This window comes from Malus sylvestris, chromosome 11 (genome assembly GCF_916048215.2).
Source record: "Malus sylvestris chromosome 11, drMalSylv7.2, whole genome shotgun sequence".
Lineage (NCBI taxonomy): Eukaryota > Viridiplantae > Streptophyta > Magnoliopsida > Rosales > Rosaceae > Malus > Malus sylvestris.
Window position 1 is genome coordinate 27,164,167 of NC_062270.1, and position 19,102 is coordinate 27,183,268.

Here is a 19,102-nt window from a genome sequence, read left to right on the forward strand (position 1 = left end):
CACGTTCGACTCCTGGTAGCGGAAATTACTTTTGTAATATTTTTTTTGTATTTTTTGTTTTTGATATCTATTTCACTCAATAATCGCCCCTCAAGCTATAAATAAAATTACTTAAAAAATAAAACACAAATCCGTAGTAGCAAAACTAATCTTGGCTAATTTGTTCTTCCAGGTTTGAAAATCGTTTTTAAACTTTTTTCTTCTTTCCAATTTTCATATCTATTCCACTCACTAATCACCCATAAAGATATAAATACATTATTCAAGAAAATAGAACACAGATCCGCTGTAGCAAAACTAAATTTGGCTTATTTGTTTATCCTGCTTCGCCTCCTGGCAGCGAAAAATACTTATGGATTGTTTTTTTTTTCTTTTTTATATCCATTTCACTCACTATTCACCCCTGAAGCTGCAAATAAAATTTCTTAAAGAAAAAACACAAATCCGTTGTAAGCAAAACTAAACTTGGCTAATTTGTTAATCCAGGTTCGCCTCTTGGCAGCGGAAAATACTTTGGATTCTTTTTTTTTTGTATTTTTTTTTATATCCATTTCACTCACTAATCATCCCACAAGCCATAAATAAAATTACATAAAGAAAAAACACAAATCCGTTGTAGCTAAAGTAAACTTGGCTAATTTGTTCATCCAGGTTCCACTCTTAGCAGCCGAAAATACTTTTGGATTCTTTTTATTGTATTTTCGTTTATATATCCATTTCTCTCACTAATCACCCATAAGGCTATAAATAAAATTACTGGAAAAAACAACAAAAATATGTTGTAGCAAAACTAAACTTGGCTAATTTGTTCATCCAGGTTCGACTCCTGGCAGAGGAAAATACTTTTGGATTATTGTTTTATATTTTTTGTTTTTTTAATATCTATTCCACTAACTTAGCACCCATAAAGATATAACTAAAATTATTCAAGAAAATAGAACCCAAATCTGCTGAAGCAAAACTAAACTTAGCTAATTTGTTCATCCAAGTTCGACTCCTGGCAACGGAAATTACTTTTGGATTATTTTTTTTGTTTTCTTTGTTTTTTATATCTATTTCACTCACTAATCGCCCCACAAGCTATAAATAAAATTACTTAAAAAATGAAACACAAATCCGTAGTAGCAAAACTAATCTTGGCTAATTTGTTCTTCCAGGTTTGAAAATCGTTTTTAAACTTTTTCTTCTTTCCAATTTTGATATCTATTCCACTCACTAATCACCCATAAAGATATAAATACATTATTCAAGAAAATAGAACAAAAATCCAATGTAGCATAACTAAACTTGGCTAATTTGTTCGTATAGGTTCGACTCCTTGCAGCGAAAATTACTTTTGGATTATTGTTTTACATTTTTCATTTTTTTTATATCCATTCCACTCACTAATAACCCATAAAGATATAAATAAAATTATTCAGGAAAATAGAACACAGATCCGATGTAGCAAAACTAAACTTGGCTAATTTGTTCGTCCAGGTTCGACTCCTGGCAGCGGAAAATACTTTTGGATTATTTTTTTATATTTTTTAATTTTTGATATCTATTCCACTCACTAATCACCCATAAAGATATAAATAAAATTATTCAAGAAAATAGAACACAAATCCGCTGTAGCAAAACTATACTTGGCTAATTTGTTCATCCAGGTTCGATTACTGGCAACGGAAATTACTTTTGGAATATTTTTTTTGTATTTTTCGGTTTTTATATCTATTTCACTCAATAATCGCCCCTCAAGCTATAAATAAAATTACTTAAAAAATAAAACACAAATCCGTAGTAGCAAAACTAATCTTCTCTAATTTGTTCTTCCAGGTTTGAAAATCGTTTTTAAACTTTTTTCTTGTTTCCTATTTTAATATCTATTCCACTCACTAATCACCCATAAAGATATAAATACATTATTCAAGAAAATAGAACACGGATCCACTGTAGCAAAACTAAACTTGGCTCATTTGTTCATCCTGCTTCGCCTCCTGGCCTCGAAAAATACTTGAGGATTCTTTTTTTTTTTCTTTTTTATATCCATTTCCCTCACTATTCACCCCTGAAGCTGTAAATAAAATTTAGTAAAGAAAAAACACAAATCCGCTGTAGCAGAACTAAACTTGGCTAATTTGTTCATCCAAGTTCGCCTCTTGGCAGGGGAAAATACTTTGGATTCTCTTTTTTTGTATTTTTCGTTTTTATATCCATTTCACTCACTAATCATCCATCAAGCCGTAAATAAAATTACTTAAAGAAAAAACACAAATCCGTTGTAGCTAAAGTAAACTTGGCTAATTTGTTCGTCCAGGTTCCACTCTTAGCAGCGGAAAATACTTTTGGATTCTTTTTATTGTATTTTTCGTTTACATATCCATTTCACTCACTAATCATCCCTCAATCTATAAATAAAATTACTGGAAAAAACAACAAAAATCCGTTGTAGCAAAACTAAACTTGGCTAATTTGTTCATCTAGGTTCGACTTCTAGTAGCAGAAAATACTTTTGATTATTGTTTTATATTTTTCGTTTTTTTATATCTATTCCACTCACTAGTCACCCATAAAGATATAAATAAAATTATTCAAGAAAATAGAACACAAATCTGCTGTAGCAAAACTAAACTTGACTAATTTGTTCATCTAGGTTCGACTCCAAGCAGCGGAAATTACTTTTGGGTTATTTTTTTATATTTTTCGTATTTTTGTTATCTATTCCACTCACTAATCACGCATAAAGATATAAATAAAATTATTCAAGAAAATAGAACACAAATCCGCTGTAGCAAAACTAAACTTGGCTAATTTGTTCATCCAGGTTCGAGTCCTGGCAGCGAAAAAAACTTGTGGATTTTTTTTTTTTTTGTATTTTTCATTTTTATATCCATTTCACTCACTAATCACCCCTTAAGCTATAAACAAAATTACTTAAAAAAAAAACACAAATCCGTTGTAGCAAAACTAAACTTGGCTAATTTGTTCATCCAGGTTCGCCTCTTGGCAGAGGAAAATACTTTTGGATTCTGTTTTTTGTATTTTTTCTTTTATATCCATTTCACTCACTAATCACCCCTCAAGCTATAAATAAAATTACTTTAAGAAAAAACAGAAATCCGTTGTAGCAAAACTAAACTTGGCTAATTTGTTCATCCTAGTTCGCCTCTTGGCAGCGAAAAATAATTTTGGATTCTTTATTTTGTATTTTTCGTTTTTATATCCATTTCAATCACTAATCTCCCCTCAAGCTATAAATAAAATTTAGTAAAGAAAAAACACAAATCCGCTGTAGCAGAACTAAACTTGGCTAATTTGTTTATCCTGGTTCGCCTCTTGGCTACGGAAAATACTTTTGGATCCTTTTTTTTTGTATTTTTCGTTTTTATATCCATTTCACTCATTAATGACCCCTCAAGCTATAAATAAAATTACTTAAAAAAAACACAAATCCGTTGTAGCAAAACTAAACTTGGCTAATTTGTTCTTCTAGGTTCAACTCTTAGCAGCGGAAAATACTTTTGGATTCTTTTTATTGTATTTTTTGTTTTTATATCCATTCCATTCACTAATCACCCCTCAAGCTATGAATAAAATTACTGAAAAAATAAATAAAAATCCGCTGTAGCAAAACTAAACTTGGTTAATTTGTTCATCCAGGTTTGACTCCTGGCAGCGGAAAATACTTTTTGATTATTTTTTATATTTTTCGTTTTTTGGATATCTATTCCACTCACTAGTCACCCATAAAGATACAAATAAAATTATACAAGAAAATAGAACACAAATCCGCGCAAAACTAAACTTGGCTAATTTGTTTATCCAGGTTTGACTCCTGGTAGCGGAAATTACTTTTGGATAATTTTTTTTGTATTTTTCATTTTTTATATCTATTTCACTCACTAATCACCCCTCAAGCTATAATTAAAATTACTTAAAAAATAAAGGGTAAAGTACAAAAACTACCTCAACTATTAGTGTCACGACACTTTCATACCTCATTTTTTAAAATTGACAATGTCATACCTCATCTTACGATTTTGTGACAATGTCAGATTTCCGTCAGTTTTTCTGTTAATTTCTCTGTTAAATGCTGACGTGGCCCGACACGTGTCCCACTCACTAATCCAACTGGATTAAAAAATAATAAAATATATATTTAATAATTAAATATTCAAAATTTAAAAATTAAAAAACTAAAAAAAAATTAAAAATGGCCTAAAGGGATGTTGGGACCCTCCCTCTCCTCTCTCTCTCGCCTCTCTCTCATCTCCCTCTTTGTGCATCCTTATCCCCTCACCCTTTCTTCCCCTTCTCGTCTTCCCCCAACCCAAAACCAGAATCACCCCAAACCCAACATCTCCCCCTCTCACCACTGCCATTTACTGCACCAGCTCCTACAATACCTGCTACTACACCCAAACCCACCACCCCTACCCGCCACCGCCACTAGCCACAGACCCACTTCTCCAAGCTCTCGCTATGGAGCTCTGCCTTAGCGCCTTGCTCGACCGGGTCCACCCCCTGCAACCCAGAAAGAAGAAGAAGAAGAGGAAGAAGAAAAAAAAATGCTGCAGCCCAGAGAGAAGAAGGAGGAGGAAGAAGAAGAGAAGAGGAAGAAGAAAAAAAAAATGCTGCAAACCCAGAGAGAAGAAGGAGGAGGAAGAAGAAGAGAAGAGGAAGAAGAAAAAAAAATGCTGCAAACCCAGAGAGAATGAGGAGGAAGAAGAAAAAAAAAGAAAAAAAATGCTGCAACCAAGGAAGAAGAAGAAGAAGAGGAAGAAGAGAAAAAAAAAAGCTGCAACCCAGACGCTGCAACCAAGGAAGAAGAAGAAGAAGAGGAAGAAGAGAAAAAAAAACGCTACAACCCAGACGCTGCAACCAAGAAAGAAGAGAAAAAAAAAAGAAAAAAAGAAAGAACGCTGCAACCCAGAAAGAAGAAGAAGAAGGAAGAAGAAGAAGAGGAACAAGAAGAAGAAAAAGAAAAAGAAAAAAAAATGGCTACAACCCAGAAAGAAGGAGGAAGAGAGGGGAGAGAGAGAGAGAAAATGGTTGGTGCTGCGGGTGGGAAAAGAAGGCCGGATCTTAGGCCTTTTTTTTTTAATTTTAAATTTTTGAATATTTAATTATTAAAAATATATTTTATTATTTTTAATCCAGTTGGATTAGTGAGTGGGACACATGTCGGGCCACGTTAGCATTTAACAGAGAAATTAACAGAAAAACTGACAGAGGTCTGACATTGTCACAAATTCTTAAGATGAGGTATGACATTATTAATTCTAAAAGATGAGGTATGAAAATGTCGTGACACCAATAGTTGAGGTAGTTTTTTGTACTTTACCCAAAAATAAAACACAAATCCGTAGTAGCAAAACTAATCTTGGCTAATTTGTTTGTCCTTGTTTGAAAATCGTTTTAAACTTTTTTCTTCTTTCCAATTTTGATATCTATTCCACTCACTAATCACCCATAAAGATATTAATAAAATTATTCAAGAAAATAGAACACAAATTCGCTGTAGCAAAACTAAACTTGGCTAATTTGTTTATCCAGGTTCGATTCCTGGCAGCGGAAAATATTTTTGGGCTATTTTTTTGCATTTTTCGCTTTTTATATCTGTTTCACTCATTAATCACCCTTCAAGCTATAAATAAAATTACTGAAAAAAAAATAAAGCACAAATCTGTTGTAGCAAAACTAAACTTTGCTAATTTGTTCTTCCAGGTTCGACTTCTTGCAGCGAAAAATACTTTTTGGTCATTTTTCTTTTCAATTTTAATATCTATTTCACTCACTAATCACCCATAAAGATATAAATAACTTTACCGAAGAAAACAAAACACAAATCCCTTGTAGCAACCTAATCTTTCCTAATTTGTTTTTCTAGGTTCGACTCCTCGCAGCAAAAAATAGTTTTTGATTTTTTTTTCTTTTCGATTTTGATATCTATTCCACTCACCAATCTCCAATCACCTATAAAGATAGAAATATAATTATAGAACAAAACAAAACACAAATCCGTTGTAGCGAAACTATTATTGGCCAATTTGTTTAGCCAAGTTTGATACTTAACAACGTAAAATGTTTTTTGGCTTTTTTTTCTTTTCAATTTTGATATTTATTTACTCACTAATCACCCATAAAAATATAAATAAACTTACTGAAGAAATTAGAACACAAATCCGCTCTAGCAAAACCAAACTTGACTAATTTGTTCTTCCAATTTCAACTCCTGGCAGTGGAAAACACTTTTTAGCTTTTTTCTTTTCGATTTTGATATGTATTCCACTCAGTAATCACCCATAAAGATATAAATAAAATTATTGAAGAAAATAGAACACAAATCCGCTGTAGCAACACTAAACTTTGATAATTTGTTCTCCCAGCTTCGACTCCTTAAAGCGAAAAACAGTTTCAGTTTTTTTTTTCTCGATTTTTATATCTATTTAACTCACTAATCGCCTATAAAGATATAAATAAATTTACCGAAGAAAACAGAACTCAAATCCACTGTAGCAAAACTAATCTTGGCGAATTTGTTCTTCCTGGTTTGATTGCTTGTAGCGGAAAATAGTTTTTCACTTTTTTCCTTTTGGATTTTTATATCTATTCCACTCACTAATCACCAATAAATATATAAATAAACTTATTGAAGAAAATAGAACACAAATCCGTTGTAGCAAAACTAAACTTGGCTAATTTGTTGGTCCAGTTTCGACTCTTGGTAGTGGAAAGTACTTTTGGGTTTTTTTTTTTTTTTTTTTTTTTTGTGTTTTCGTTTTTTTATATCTGTTTCACTCACTAATCACCCATCAAGATATAAATAAATTTATCAAAGAAAATCGAACTCAAATCTGTTGTAGCAAAACCATTCTTTGCTAATTTGTTCGTCCAGGTTTGACTCCTGGCAGCGGAAAAGTACTTTTTGGTTTTTTTTTTCTTTTCAATTTTAATATATATTTCACTCACTAATCACCCGTAAAGATATAAATAAATTTACCGGAGAAAATAGAACACAAATCTGCTGTAGCAAAACTAATCTCGACAAATTTGTTTTTCAGGTTCGACTCCTAGTAGCTGAAAATAGTTTTTGTTTTTTTTTCTTTTCAATTTGGATATCTATTTCACTCACCAATCACTTATAAAGATATAAATATAATTGTAGAATGAAACAAAAGACAAATACGTTGTAACAAATCTATTATTGGCTAATTTTTTCAGCCAGGTTTGATACCAAACATCGCAAATACTTTTTGGCCTTTTTTCTTTTCGATTTAGATATTTACTCACTTACTAATCTCCCGTAAAGTTATAAATAAACTTACTGAAGAAAGTAGAACACAAATCTATTGTAGCAAAACTTAACTTGGCTAATTTGTTCTTGTAGATTTGACTCTTGGTAGCAGAAAAATACATTGTTGAAGTAAATAAAACACAAATCTGCTGTAGCAAAGCTAAACTTGTCTAATTTGTTATCCCGGGTTTGACCCTTGGAAGCAGAAAGTTTTTTTTTATTTTCGATTTTTACATCTATTTCACTCAGAAATCACATATAAAGATATAAATGAATTTGCCGAAGCAAATCGAACTCAAATCCACTGTTGCAAAACTAATCTTGGCTAATCTGTTCTTCCAGGTTCGACAATCATTTTTAAACTTTTTTCTTCTTTCCAATTTTGATATCTATTCCACTCACTAATCACCCATAAAGATGTAAATAAAATTATTGAAAAAAATAGAACACAAATCTGCTGTAGCAAAACTAAATTTGGCTAATTTGTTGATCCAAGTTCAACTCCTGGCGGCAGAAAATACTTTTGAGTTTTTTTTTTTTTTGTATTTTTCGTTTTTTATATCTATTTCACTCACTAATCGTCCATCAAGCTATAAATAAAACTAGCATCTTGCCACACGTATTGGCAATTGACCTTTTTATATTAGATTATGTCTTTTATTTTTTTTTAGTAACTATTTTATATTTTTATTAAAAAATTATTCAAAAAAAATTGAAGCAAAACCATGAAACCACCAACTAACATGGTAGTTTTTTTTTTCAGTGAAAGTTTTAAATTTAAAGTTCATTCAAAATTAAAATGTGGTGAAATACTTTAAATTCTTATGCTTCAATTGTAATTTTTAGAATTCTTGAAGGACAATTTTTGGTATTTTGAATGTTTCACTTTTTTATCCTTCTCACTTTATATATATATATATATATATATATATATATATTACGTATTTTTCGTTTTTTATAACTATTTCACTCACTAATCATCCATCAAGCTATAAATAAAATTACTGAAAAAAATAAAACACAAATCCGATGTAGCAAAGTTAAACTTGGCTAATTTGTTCTTCCAAGTTCGACTCTTGGCAGCGGAAAATACTTTTTTGGTTATTTTTCTTTTCAATTTTAATATCTATTTCACTCACTAACCATCCATAAAGATATAAATAACTTTACAGAAGAAAACAAAACACAAATCCATTGTAGCAAACTAATCTTTGCTAATTTGTTTTTCTAGGTTCAATTCCTCGCAGCAGAAAATAGTTTTTGATTTTTTTTTCTTTTCAATTTTGCTATCCATTAAATCCCCATAGAGATACGCAGTTACTACGTCCATCAGCTGCATACTCAGTTTTTTGGAAACTACCAAACTGATAAGGTAGCGAAAAGTAATCACATCCACAACGGGTGAATAAGTTTCATCATAGTCAATTATGGGGTGTTGTGAGAAGCCTTGAGCAATAAGACGAGCTTTGTAACGCACAATTTCATTATTCTCATTATGCTTCCGAACGAAAACGCACTTGTAGCCAACAGGCTTCACATGTGGAGGAGTAGGAGCTATAGGTCCAAACACCTTAGGTTTCACAAGCAAATCGAGTTCAACTGTGATTGCTTGTTTCCAGTTTGACCAATCGGTTCTACGTCGACATTCATCAACGGAACAGGGTTCAATGTCATCGCTCAACATGATCTCAATAGCTACTGCATATGCTAAGGCATCATTGACGATCATCTCATTTCTACACCAAACATCATCTAAGCTAGCATAATAAACGAAATATCACAATTCCCAGGAGGTGGATTCGTCTATTCATCCCCAACCAATATGCAATAGTAATTAAAAGTTTTAGACGTGAATTCTCCAACATTATCCAATCGAATAGATTTGATCGGATAACCAGGGTGGTGAGCCCTGAGCTTGATAACATGAGCAAACAGTTTGGAGAATGCAACTATCACGCCCCGGATCCGGGGTCGGTAAAAAAAATAACCCCGCACCCAGCGCGCGAGTAAAAGTAAAATAAATAAAAGGAAATTGACACGGGTTGAAAAATATACTCCTCTTATTAAAATAACTCCAAAACCTTACAGGGTGTACAAAAATAATAAATTAAAATCCTTAAACTTCTCCTCAATCACAACCTCAGCTCTTCCAACACCTATCTTGCCAAATAACACTTGTCTTGCCAAACAACTCATCTGTAAAATAATAGGTGAGGGGTGAGCAACAACCACCGTCGCTTAGTGAGTAGAATATATAATATGCCAGTCAAGCTTGCCATTTTAATCACACTATAAAATAGAATAATAATATCAAAGCTTTAGCCACATAATTCCATATCACATCATCCCTTTACGTGTCCATTATATCCTTCATAAATTGTAACTCACCACGTGACCCATACTGGCCTTTCCACCCTAATGTCCCAGTGTGCAATTTACATTTATCCCTCGGATTAATGCAACATTAAAGTTCTCATGCTCCATGAACAATTCCAAATACTCACATATCACTATATTAATAATTCCAAAATCATTTCAACAAATCCAACATGCTTGACTTAAAATAGATAGAGATTTATAAATAGATAAAACCCACAATAGTTCGTGGTTTTCATTTATCAAAAAATAAGAATACTTTAAAACACATTACATAAACCACTCACCTCGATAATCCAAGCTTTGGCAAGACAACCCAACTAACATCTCCGCACACCTCAAACTAGCTTTCCCCTTTTCTTTTCTTTCTAAGCTCTCACTCTAACATATATATAAGTATATACGCACACCACACATATATATATATATATATATATATATACACGTATTGCATGCTCTGCATGTTTCCTTCTTTTTATGCTCCAAAAACAATGGAGCAAAGCTCCTATTTATAGTGTCAAATAGTCGGCAACCCAAAGGCTCTAATTGGTTGAAAATGAAGCTGCTAACCTAAGTATTTTGTTGGTCCAATCAAAAGAAGATAAGCCACCAATATATATCCTAGTCGTGGCATCAAAGTGCTTACTCACTTTAATAAATCAAACACCTGGTACTTTTGCATGCAAATAATAAGCCACCTCCTCCTAAATCTTAATACCACCCTGCCATGGGTTTGACAACTACTAACCTTATTTGTCAATTGCTCCAAGTTATGCCACGTCCAAAAAATAGTATTGACAACTCTCACTATTAGGTTTAACACGTGAACAGCTACATAAAAGCTTATCTTAGTTTCATTCTAGTTAGAAATAATAATAATATCCAAAAATACAATTAAAAATATAGGACATTACAGCAACATTCCTTGTGGATAACAAGCACACATGTGACCAACGTGTGGAAGCGTCAACCAAAGCCATAAAATATCTAAATAGTCCGCATTGAGGGTGAATCGGTCCACAAATATCCCTCTGAATCCTTTGTAGGAAAATAGGAGGATTCGAACGAATCTTGTCATAAGAAGGCTTAATAATAAGCTTTCCCATAGAATAGGTTTAACATGCGATTCCTTGAATTGAACTTAAAGTTCGGGTAATGGATGCCCGTGTGATGATTTGAGGATACAACGTATCGTTATTCGTCCAGGGTGTCCCAAACGATCATGCCAAAGTGTAATTTCATGCATGGTCCCAAAGGTAGGACCGGCCACATAATGACTTTCTATAGGGCGTGTGGTTGTAGTATACAAACCACTCGGATACGCTCCATCTTCACTAGAATACGCCTCTGGCCATATTTGTAGGAAGTGATGCACAGAAATTCAACTCCATTTTCTACATAGGTTTCAATATGGTAATTATTATCTTTAATGTCCTTGAAACTCAACAAATAAAGTGCCTCATTAATGGTCAAAATTCTACCATTGGACAACATTATATGTGCCTTACCGTATCCTTCGATCAGGTTGGATGGGCCTAAGAAGGTTGTCAGAGGTGCATTCTTAGGTATGAAGTTAGTGAAATAGATGTGTTCATGCAAAATGGTATGCATGGTTGCACTATCTGCCAGACAACTAACTTCCCCACTATTCATACCTTGAATGAAAATTAATTTGAATCAGCCACATGCATAAAAGTTCTAAAAATAAATATCCATTCAAAATAAGTATTAAAGGATGGTAATTAATGAAAAACTTAATATCCAAAAACAAATCACCAACAAATAATCCAAACATAAAGGAAAATTGTTCAAAATTTAACCAAAACTAAGGGGGGTTCGGCCACTAGGTGGAATTCGGCCCCAATGTCTAAATTTCAACTAGAAAAAATAGTTTATGTCTAAGATTTTAATCTTCCATAAGGGTAACAACCTCTTGAAAGTCATAAACCTCCATCTTGGTACTCTCCGGTTCATCCACTTGCACAAAATTTGATTCAAAGTTCTTACGACGATAATGATATTCAGCTACAACCTTCTGGGGTGTATGACAAACACGGGACCAATGGTCCTTTGAACCACATCCATAGCACATGTTCACATCCATGGTTTCAGGTGCTTTGCCCTTATTCTTGAAGTTTGGGGCCTTGGGGGCAAGGTTATGGCGCTTCGAGCTTGGTTTCCTCCCTTAGACAGGCCTTGGCTTTGTTGACCTTGACAGGGTGGCTTCTGGCCGTCTTTACCACGCCTATGTTGGTGTTTTGGGCCTTTTTTTATGCTACAGTGTTCTTCAGGCACAGTAGTCACCGTAGTAGGTCGAACTTGATGATTTTTCATCAACAGTTGATTCTGCTTTTCAGCGAGAAGTAAAACAGAGATCAAATCCGAAAACTTAGTGAACTTCTAAACTCTATATTGTTGTTGCAGGACAATATTAGTATCAGAGAATGTCGAATAGGTCTTCTCCAAGAGATCATCTTCGGTTAAGGTTTCGTTACAGAACTTGAGAAGTGATCGGATCCGACAAACTTTAGAATTATATTCATTCACAGACTTAAAGTCTTGGAAGTGCAAATGCTGTCAGTCATGTCTTGCTTCGGGCAAGAATATGTCATTTTGATGATCAAAACGATCAGCCAAAGCAACCCATAGTGCTCGTGGATCCTCCTCAGCAAGGTACTTGGTTTGCAATGCATTATGAATATGTCTTTGAATAAAGATCATGGCAATGCCTTTCTCAGCTTCGCCAACCGGATTTTCCGTCTCGTCTTTAATGGCGGTACACAAATTCTTTGTAGTGAGGTGGAGCTTCACATCTTGGACCCACTTGAGATTGTTCATTCCAAAGACCTCTAAAGCAGTAAAGTCGAGTTTGTTCAAATTCTACACGTTCCTATCACAAAATAAATTGACAAGATGTGATTAGTGTAATGGAGAAGAATATCAATCCATTCACATTCACATAGGAGTAGAACATTCAAGTTCTAATAGACATGCATTGGTTTAAATTTACATGAAAAAAACTTCAGGTTTTCATAGGTGATGTTTTTAAAGAAAACTTTAGGTTTTCAAACAAAGCATGTTTCTAGAAACTTTAGGTTTCAAAATAATTATGAACTTCAAGTTCATATGTTCCTGTAGACAAACACAAATACACACACACACACACACACATACACAGAAATATGCAACAATAAAAATATGCAAATAGAACTTCAGGTCTATAATTATAATTGAATTAATTATTTGGACTTCGGGCCAAATTTAAAGTGTGGGTGAAAAAAAATTATAAAACCCAACATGCCTAAAAAATAGGCAATTAAATCTCGGGGCCCAAAATAATGGGCTAAAGCCCACAAGTGGGTTGAGTAATTTGAAACGTGCGGCCCAAACCCAAAAATTGGGCTAGGTTGGGCTTGGCTGGGCTGCAGGCCCAAGATAAAGTGTATCACAGACCAGGTGTACAGAATCACTAGCTACGGGCTAGGATCTGATGCAGTTGGAACGGAGAGTGAAAAACTCTCAACGTTGTAAAACCCTAGAAATTTGTGGTTTCAATTTAAAAAAAAAACATCAAATTTCAGGCAAAGACTTATCGGTGACAACTGCAGGTTGACGGGGAGGTAGCCAGATATGGCTGTGCATGGCTGCTTGCCATGCTACTCAATGGTTTAAGGGAGGCGACGCTGTCTGGGCATCGGGTTTAGGGTTTGGGCCTAAAGCTGTGGCTCCAAGTTCGGGCTCTCGACTCAGAGGAAAAGAAGCCCACGACATGGAGGGTTTTCAATGAAATCTTAAAAAAAAAACTATATGATAATTTTATTTATTTATTTATTGTGCAATTCCAGATTAATTCAATGCATATTCATAAAATAATTTGATGCATGAGCAGATATTTGATGCAATTCATGGCAATATCAAATTCACATAATTCAACAATTATAGATATAATGCATACACAATTTATGTAAAATCTAAAATTCGAAAAACGTAAAGTTGGGTCATGCATTATGGTGAATGTTCATGCTATCAGGGCTACAAAAAGTATCGAGATAAAAACCGTTGTTTTGGAAGAACCTGATTGCGTGATGATATTAGTGAACTGGTTTGACGTAGAAAGCTTCCACATCAGATTCCTAAGCGCATCGGTATGAGCATGCTGATAACGTGTTGTGTCCTATATTTAACTGATAGTGGAAGGGGGCCGGCGACACAGAGAGAATATAGAGAGAGATGTGTTTTCTCCTCCAAAGAATACAAGTCCATATAGGAAAAAATAACTAGAATCGAATCTAATATAGGATTTACACAATCATGCTTAAATAAGAAGTTTATAACCGGTAAATACTTGTTTGGTTTTTCAACTTTAGTTTCTCCCATCATTTTAAGTGATGTCAACGTCTTAAAGTTAAAAAGATGTAAATAACACAGGGATAGAATGGGTATCTGATTGGTGTTAGTACAAAAGCGAGATATTGTAGAAAAGATTTGTACAACTACTGATCCCCACAACCTTGAATATTACGTTTTGTAGAAAAGATAAGATTTGTATCCAACGCATGGTGTTATAGATAATTTTCGAGAAATTTTTAAGTATGACAAACATGAGAGGTTCTTCCGTCTGACAATCGGATTACGGGCAAAGAGAGGATGATGGGTCCAGAAAGTAGGGTTGGTTTTTTGTGTTTGTTCCGTGTTGTTGAAGTGGTCCGAAACCCGAATTGAAGAATTTCTCGACAAACAAACTGATTCATGAGAGTACTACCGTGATGCAATTTAATAGTTGGATAAACATCATATGACAGTATGATTGTCGCACTAAACTTACCGATTTGATCCATCAAGGCCCAAGTTCAAAAAACACTGTACACGCTTCCCCACAAGCTAACTTGACTGACCCGGCCCAATAGAAACCATATAAATAAGTCCAATCCCAAAATTATTTTTCAAAAATTTCCATTAACTCAACGCAAAGCATTATGGAGGGAAAGCACTGGAGATGGAGCTCACAGCCGCGGCCGCGCGATCTGCTAAGAAAAGTTAGAGGTTAGATTTGAGGTTTCCCAATCATATCAAGCTTTTAAATTCGGAATTCAGTTGTTTCGAGTAGACACTAATTTCTAATTATCCATTTCCAATTTTTTGGGAATTTATTTGGGTGCCCAGAATTTACTCGAGCTATGGTTGAAGATCTTAGCAATGAACGGTCTCCGGAGATTATCATCGATCGCTTCAGAAATTACTGCGCGAATCCAGATTCAAATTGGTTAGATCCTTAGCTTACTCTCTCGTTTTTGATTGATTGTTCAGATTTTCATCTATTTTCTCAGCAACCAAACAAGCAACACAGAGTTGTTAACATTATGCTTCAGTACTCATTGATACATTATTACTACGTTTTTGTTTGATTAGTTATCGAAATTGTTATCTCAGCTATTGTAGCATCGATTCACCAAAATGGCGGGAGATTCTCACGCTTCGAAGGGCAAGCCATGTGCGTAGATTAGGTAGGATACGTTGTGCTTGCTATGGAATACTATTTTTCACCTCGAAACGCATTTTGTTATTTTTATCAAGAATGAACAAACAAATTTATCAGAGGAGTGGTACGCTATAGAGTCGTGCATGTTATGTTTTTCTTAAGTTTACGGGCAAGGGAGGCTACCCATCCTAGAGCCAGTGCATACCACAAGCCTCTTCAAGGACTTACAGAGGGGGTCTTAGCCCAGCAAGAGGGATTGCTGGCTGCGGGACTCGAATCTAGGCCTTGGTCTAGCAAAGCATGTTAAGTTGTTAGACTTTCAACTTCATAAATATTTATAAGGTCATGACTGATAACGCTGTCGGAAATTTGTAAGAGATTTACATTTGTTATTGATTGATTACCTACTTCTCCGAATCTGTGTCAGATGTTTTGCTCAAGGTTCTATTGATTGTTCAGCAACTTCTGCAAGAAAACAGACACGGGTCTAAGAGGGATATCTATTACATGCATCCTTCTATATTTTCAGGTGATCTGAGTTATATTTTGATTTCCAGTGTCGAAGAATAACCCTTACCATATAATTTATATGATGTAGTTCGTTACAAGACCTCGAACTTGGATTATGATAAACGGAATTCTTTGTAAATTGTACATTTGACTTATCATCATGTGCAGCGAAATCGAGGCCTAATTCTTTGTGTTAAAGATGTTATGTAGAACACAGCATTTCTGTTTGGACTTGATCTTTAATAATTTGAGTTCTTGATGCGTTATTTCCACGGTCTCTCCATGTAAGTACTAATCTTTTCTGCTTAATGTACAATCCAGATCAGTCAGTTGTAGACCGTGCAATCAATGATATATGTATCCTTCTGCAGTGTAGTCGCCACAATTTGAATGTGGTTGGTACTCCGATATTTTCCTCATTTAATTTCATTGCTATTTTATTTATATTAGGGGTACTGGAGCCTGTTATGTATGATTAGTACAGTGGCATTATCTAAGCTATTTGAATTACCACATGAGCTTCTAATAACTTGATAAGCTGCTCACAGTTTGTGTTATTTGTTTCTTGTTCCCTCCTTTTGACAGGTGTCTGTAGGAAAGGGGTACGTATGAAAATTTTCGCTTGATTTTCTAAGAAAGAAGATAATGGTGTGCTTTCCTGTTTGATTTTGTATGAAAATGACCAATGCCAATAATTATTCACATTTAAATGTGTGCATTTCTGGTTTATTTGAATATTTTGTTAATCTGGAGTTGATCAACTTCCTCCCTGTGGTAGGATCGGATTTTTCGTTGCATTGATAACAGTGATCACAATTCACGTATTGTCAAATCAGAATGTTAATTGACATGCTTTATAGGTTGGTAATGGGCTGGTTAAGGTTTTCAGAAGCTGGAAACGTATTTGATTGCATAAACAGGCCAAACACAGTAAGAATGGATCTAATTTGATTTTTGTGATATTATTATATGATATCTTCTTCATCGTCACCTTACTGTGTCTGAACTTAAAACTTTGCATCTGGTTCACATACAGGCCTTCTCTGTCCCTATTCATGTTGAAGAGGTCAGAGGTATCCAGATGGTTAAGAGAGAATATTTAAAATTTTCTGTGTTTGGATACAATGTTATTCAATTTTGATAATGTGAAGTTTACAAACGCATTGCTAATTCTTATAGATCAACCCTAAGTGTCTAAAGAAAAAAACTCAAACCTTTAATTCTAACATGCAGATATTGTCAGTGTAGCTCGGTGCATACTTGTTGTGGAGAAAGAATCAGGTATACTCTTTTTTATAACAACTCTGACACTTTAGCATGATAAAGCTGGATTTTGATGTGTGCTTCTATCAACAAACCATCATTTATATATCTTGTACAGTTTTTCAACGATTGGCAGATGACCAGTTTTGCAACAAAAACCATTGCATCGTTATCACTGTAAGCCTACACCTTTTGTTTTGTCCATATTAACTCTCTCTGGTTCTTGCAACAGCTTTTATTAAACTTTTCTATGGGTGTTTTTCTTCACAGGGACGTGGCTATCCTGATATTCCCACAAGAAGGTAAAGAGTCCCCTTCAAACTTCATATAGGGAGTGCCTTTCCTTATATGCTGTTTGCACGTTCATTTCCCTTTTGTCTGTTTAATTCTTATTAATTTCCATCATGTTTGCTAGGTTTTTGGGGCTCCTTGTTGATACTTTGCATCTCCCTATCTATTGCTTGGTAGATTGTGATCCGTACGGTTTTGACATCCTCTCCATATATCGGTTTGGTTCTATGGTTAGGCTTTCTAATCAATCCATTAAATTGTTATCTACATTTTGCTAAGTTGACCAGCATGTGAACTACCTAGGAACACTGCACATATTGAAGATTAAGAACTGCTGAATAAGTCAAATGTTTTGTAGACTACTTGTACATTGTAATAAAGCACAAGCTATATCAAATTAACGCACTCCCATTGTTATGTAAGCAAATGGCCTATGATGCAAAATTTCTACGCGTCCCCGAGGTACTCTGGCTTGGAGCCTTCCCTTCGGACTCAGAGAAGTACAGTCTTCCACAACAGTGCCTCCTTCCTTTGACAGCAGAAGGTGAGAGATATGGCACTTTACATTGGCATTCTTTTGTTTGCAACCCTCCTGAGGTTCCTTATAATCATGTCAGACAAGAGGAAAACGGAGGCAATTCTACTTCGATGCTACTTACAAAGAGAAGCACCACAGTGGAGGTAAGACGCTGTTGTCTTTCTTGTTTCATCTTCGTACGAGTGGATTAAATAACATTTGATAGATTTACTCTTTTCTGACGATAGATTGGAGCTACAGTTGATGCTGGAAAGAGGAGTGAAGTTTGAGTTAGAAGCGTTGTCTGTGCATGAAATTAACTTTTTGTCGGAGGTGTACATACCATCTAAAATTCAAGGTGGAGTACACATCTAACACCATCTAAACTTGTATTGCTTAGCTTGTAGGGTAAAAGAAATGTTAGGATTATTTCTGCAGAGAGTAATCAGCATTTGCATTTCAAACCATTGTTAAGTGAACAAACAATGATCCGAAAACACAAAACTGGAATGCCTCAATAATTAGCGATGTAATTCCTTTATGATTATGGCGCGTTATGATTTTTACCTTTTTACTTCAAATAGCAGCATCTGATAGTTCTACATCCCTGGAAACTGACTCGTAACTAGTTCTTCTTTATAAACGTCATTTAACTGCACCCGGGGTCCCTGTTCTTGGCGGGGGCTAAAATCCTACTTCTCTTTTGGACGTGATCCTGCAGAAACAGGATTTTGGACAGGTTGCAAGGCATTGTGTTTAATTTGGTGAAATGTGATGGACCTGGTGAGTACCAATGTGTTGAAACTCCAATGGTTTTAGGTAATACTAATACGTTGTATTCAAGGTTTTAGGTTTGGCTAAACCACCATCACTCGAAATAAATAAAAACAATAATTATATTCTTACCATAGAAATTTACTACAATTCTATGTTCATCATAAATTGTCACATAAAATCATATGAAACTGGTATAATTTAGTAGTAAGAATATCATTATGATTTTTACACATATTGTTTATATTGTTTACATGAGAGAAACTCTCATGAAACGTGGATCAATAAATTCCAATTCCATTGAAAGGTTATCCATGATATTTACTCTTTTTTAACATTCTCTTTACTAAACTTAAACTCTTCACCCTCTGTTGTCTTGAGCATCGGGGAGGATGGGTACATAAAGATACGAAATTTCTTCTGCGACCGATGTGAACGAAGATTGAATAGTTAGAACCAGGAACTGATGGAATTGATGATTTGAACAGGGTGCCAAAGAAGAACAAAAAATGGTATGGGAACTAAGCTGAGAGAGAGATGACAGAGACATAGAGACTGTTCGACTCCAAACGACGAAGAGCAACCGCTTTCTCTTCTCCGGGAAATTGTAATT

At 34.5% G+C, this 19,102-nt stretch overlaps 1 protein-coding gene across 2 annotated transcripts; it reads left to right on the forward strand.

Annotated features, from left to right (window-relative positions):
• The first annotated feature begins 14,617 nt into the window (after nucleotides 1–14,617).
• LOC126590552 (meiotic recombination protein SPO11-1) lies at nucleotides 14,618–18,256 on the forward strand. 2 transcript variants are annotated; one of them, XM_050256002.1, is made up of 15 exons: nucleotides 14,618–14,698; nucleotides 14,819–14,918; nucleotides 15,086–15,159; nucleotides 15,562–15,663; nucleotides 15,966–16,039; nucleotides 16,230–16,246; nucleotides 16,505–16,574; nucleotides 16,681–16,717; nucleotides 16,878–16,925; nucleotides 17,026–17,084; nucleotides 17,178–17,209; nucleotides 17,323–17,428; nucleotides 17,622–17,742; nucleotides 17,816–17,879; nucleotides 17,964–18,256. In XM_050256002.1, the coding sequence occupies exons 1-15, from the start codon at nucleotides 14,632–14,634 to the stop codon at nucleotides 18,088–18,090; spliced, it is 1,098 nt and encodes a 365-aa protein (XP_050111959.1). In that variant the 5' UTR covers nucleotides 14,618–14,631; the 3' UTR covers nucleotides 18,091–18,256. The 2 variants fall into 2 exon arrangements, with proteins under 2 accessions (XP_050111959.1, XP_050111960.1); XM_050256003.1 differs by having other exon boundaries at nucleotides 17,044–17,084.
• The last annotated feature ends 846 nt before the right edge of the window (nucleotides 18,257–19,102 follow it).

What these genes read in the sequence shown, in the direction of transcription:
- LOC126590552 (XM_050256002.1), top strand. Translation starts at nt 14,632, where the DNA reads ATGGAGGGAAAGCACTGGAGATGGAGCTCACAGCCGCGGCCGCGCGAT. An exon ending in CCTTCCTTTGACAGCAGAAG is followed by an intron (nt 17,743 to 17,815) that starts GTGAGAGATATG and finishes TAATCATGTCAG; the next exon opens with ACAAGAGGAAAACGGAGGCA. An exon ending in AGAGAAGCACCACAGTGGAG is followed by an intron (nt 17,880 to 17,963) that starts GTAAGACGCTGT and finishes TTCTGACGATAG; the next exon opens with ATTGGAGCTACAGTTGATGC.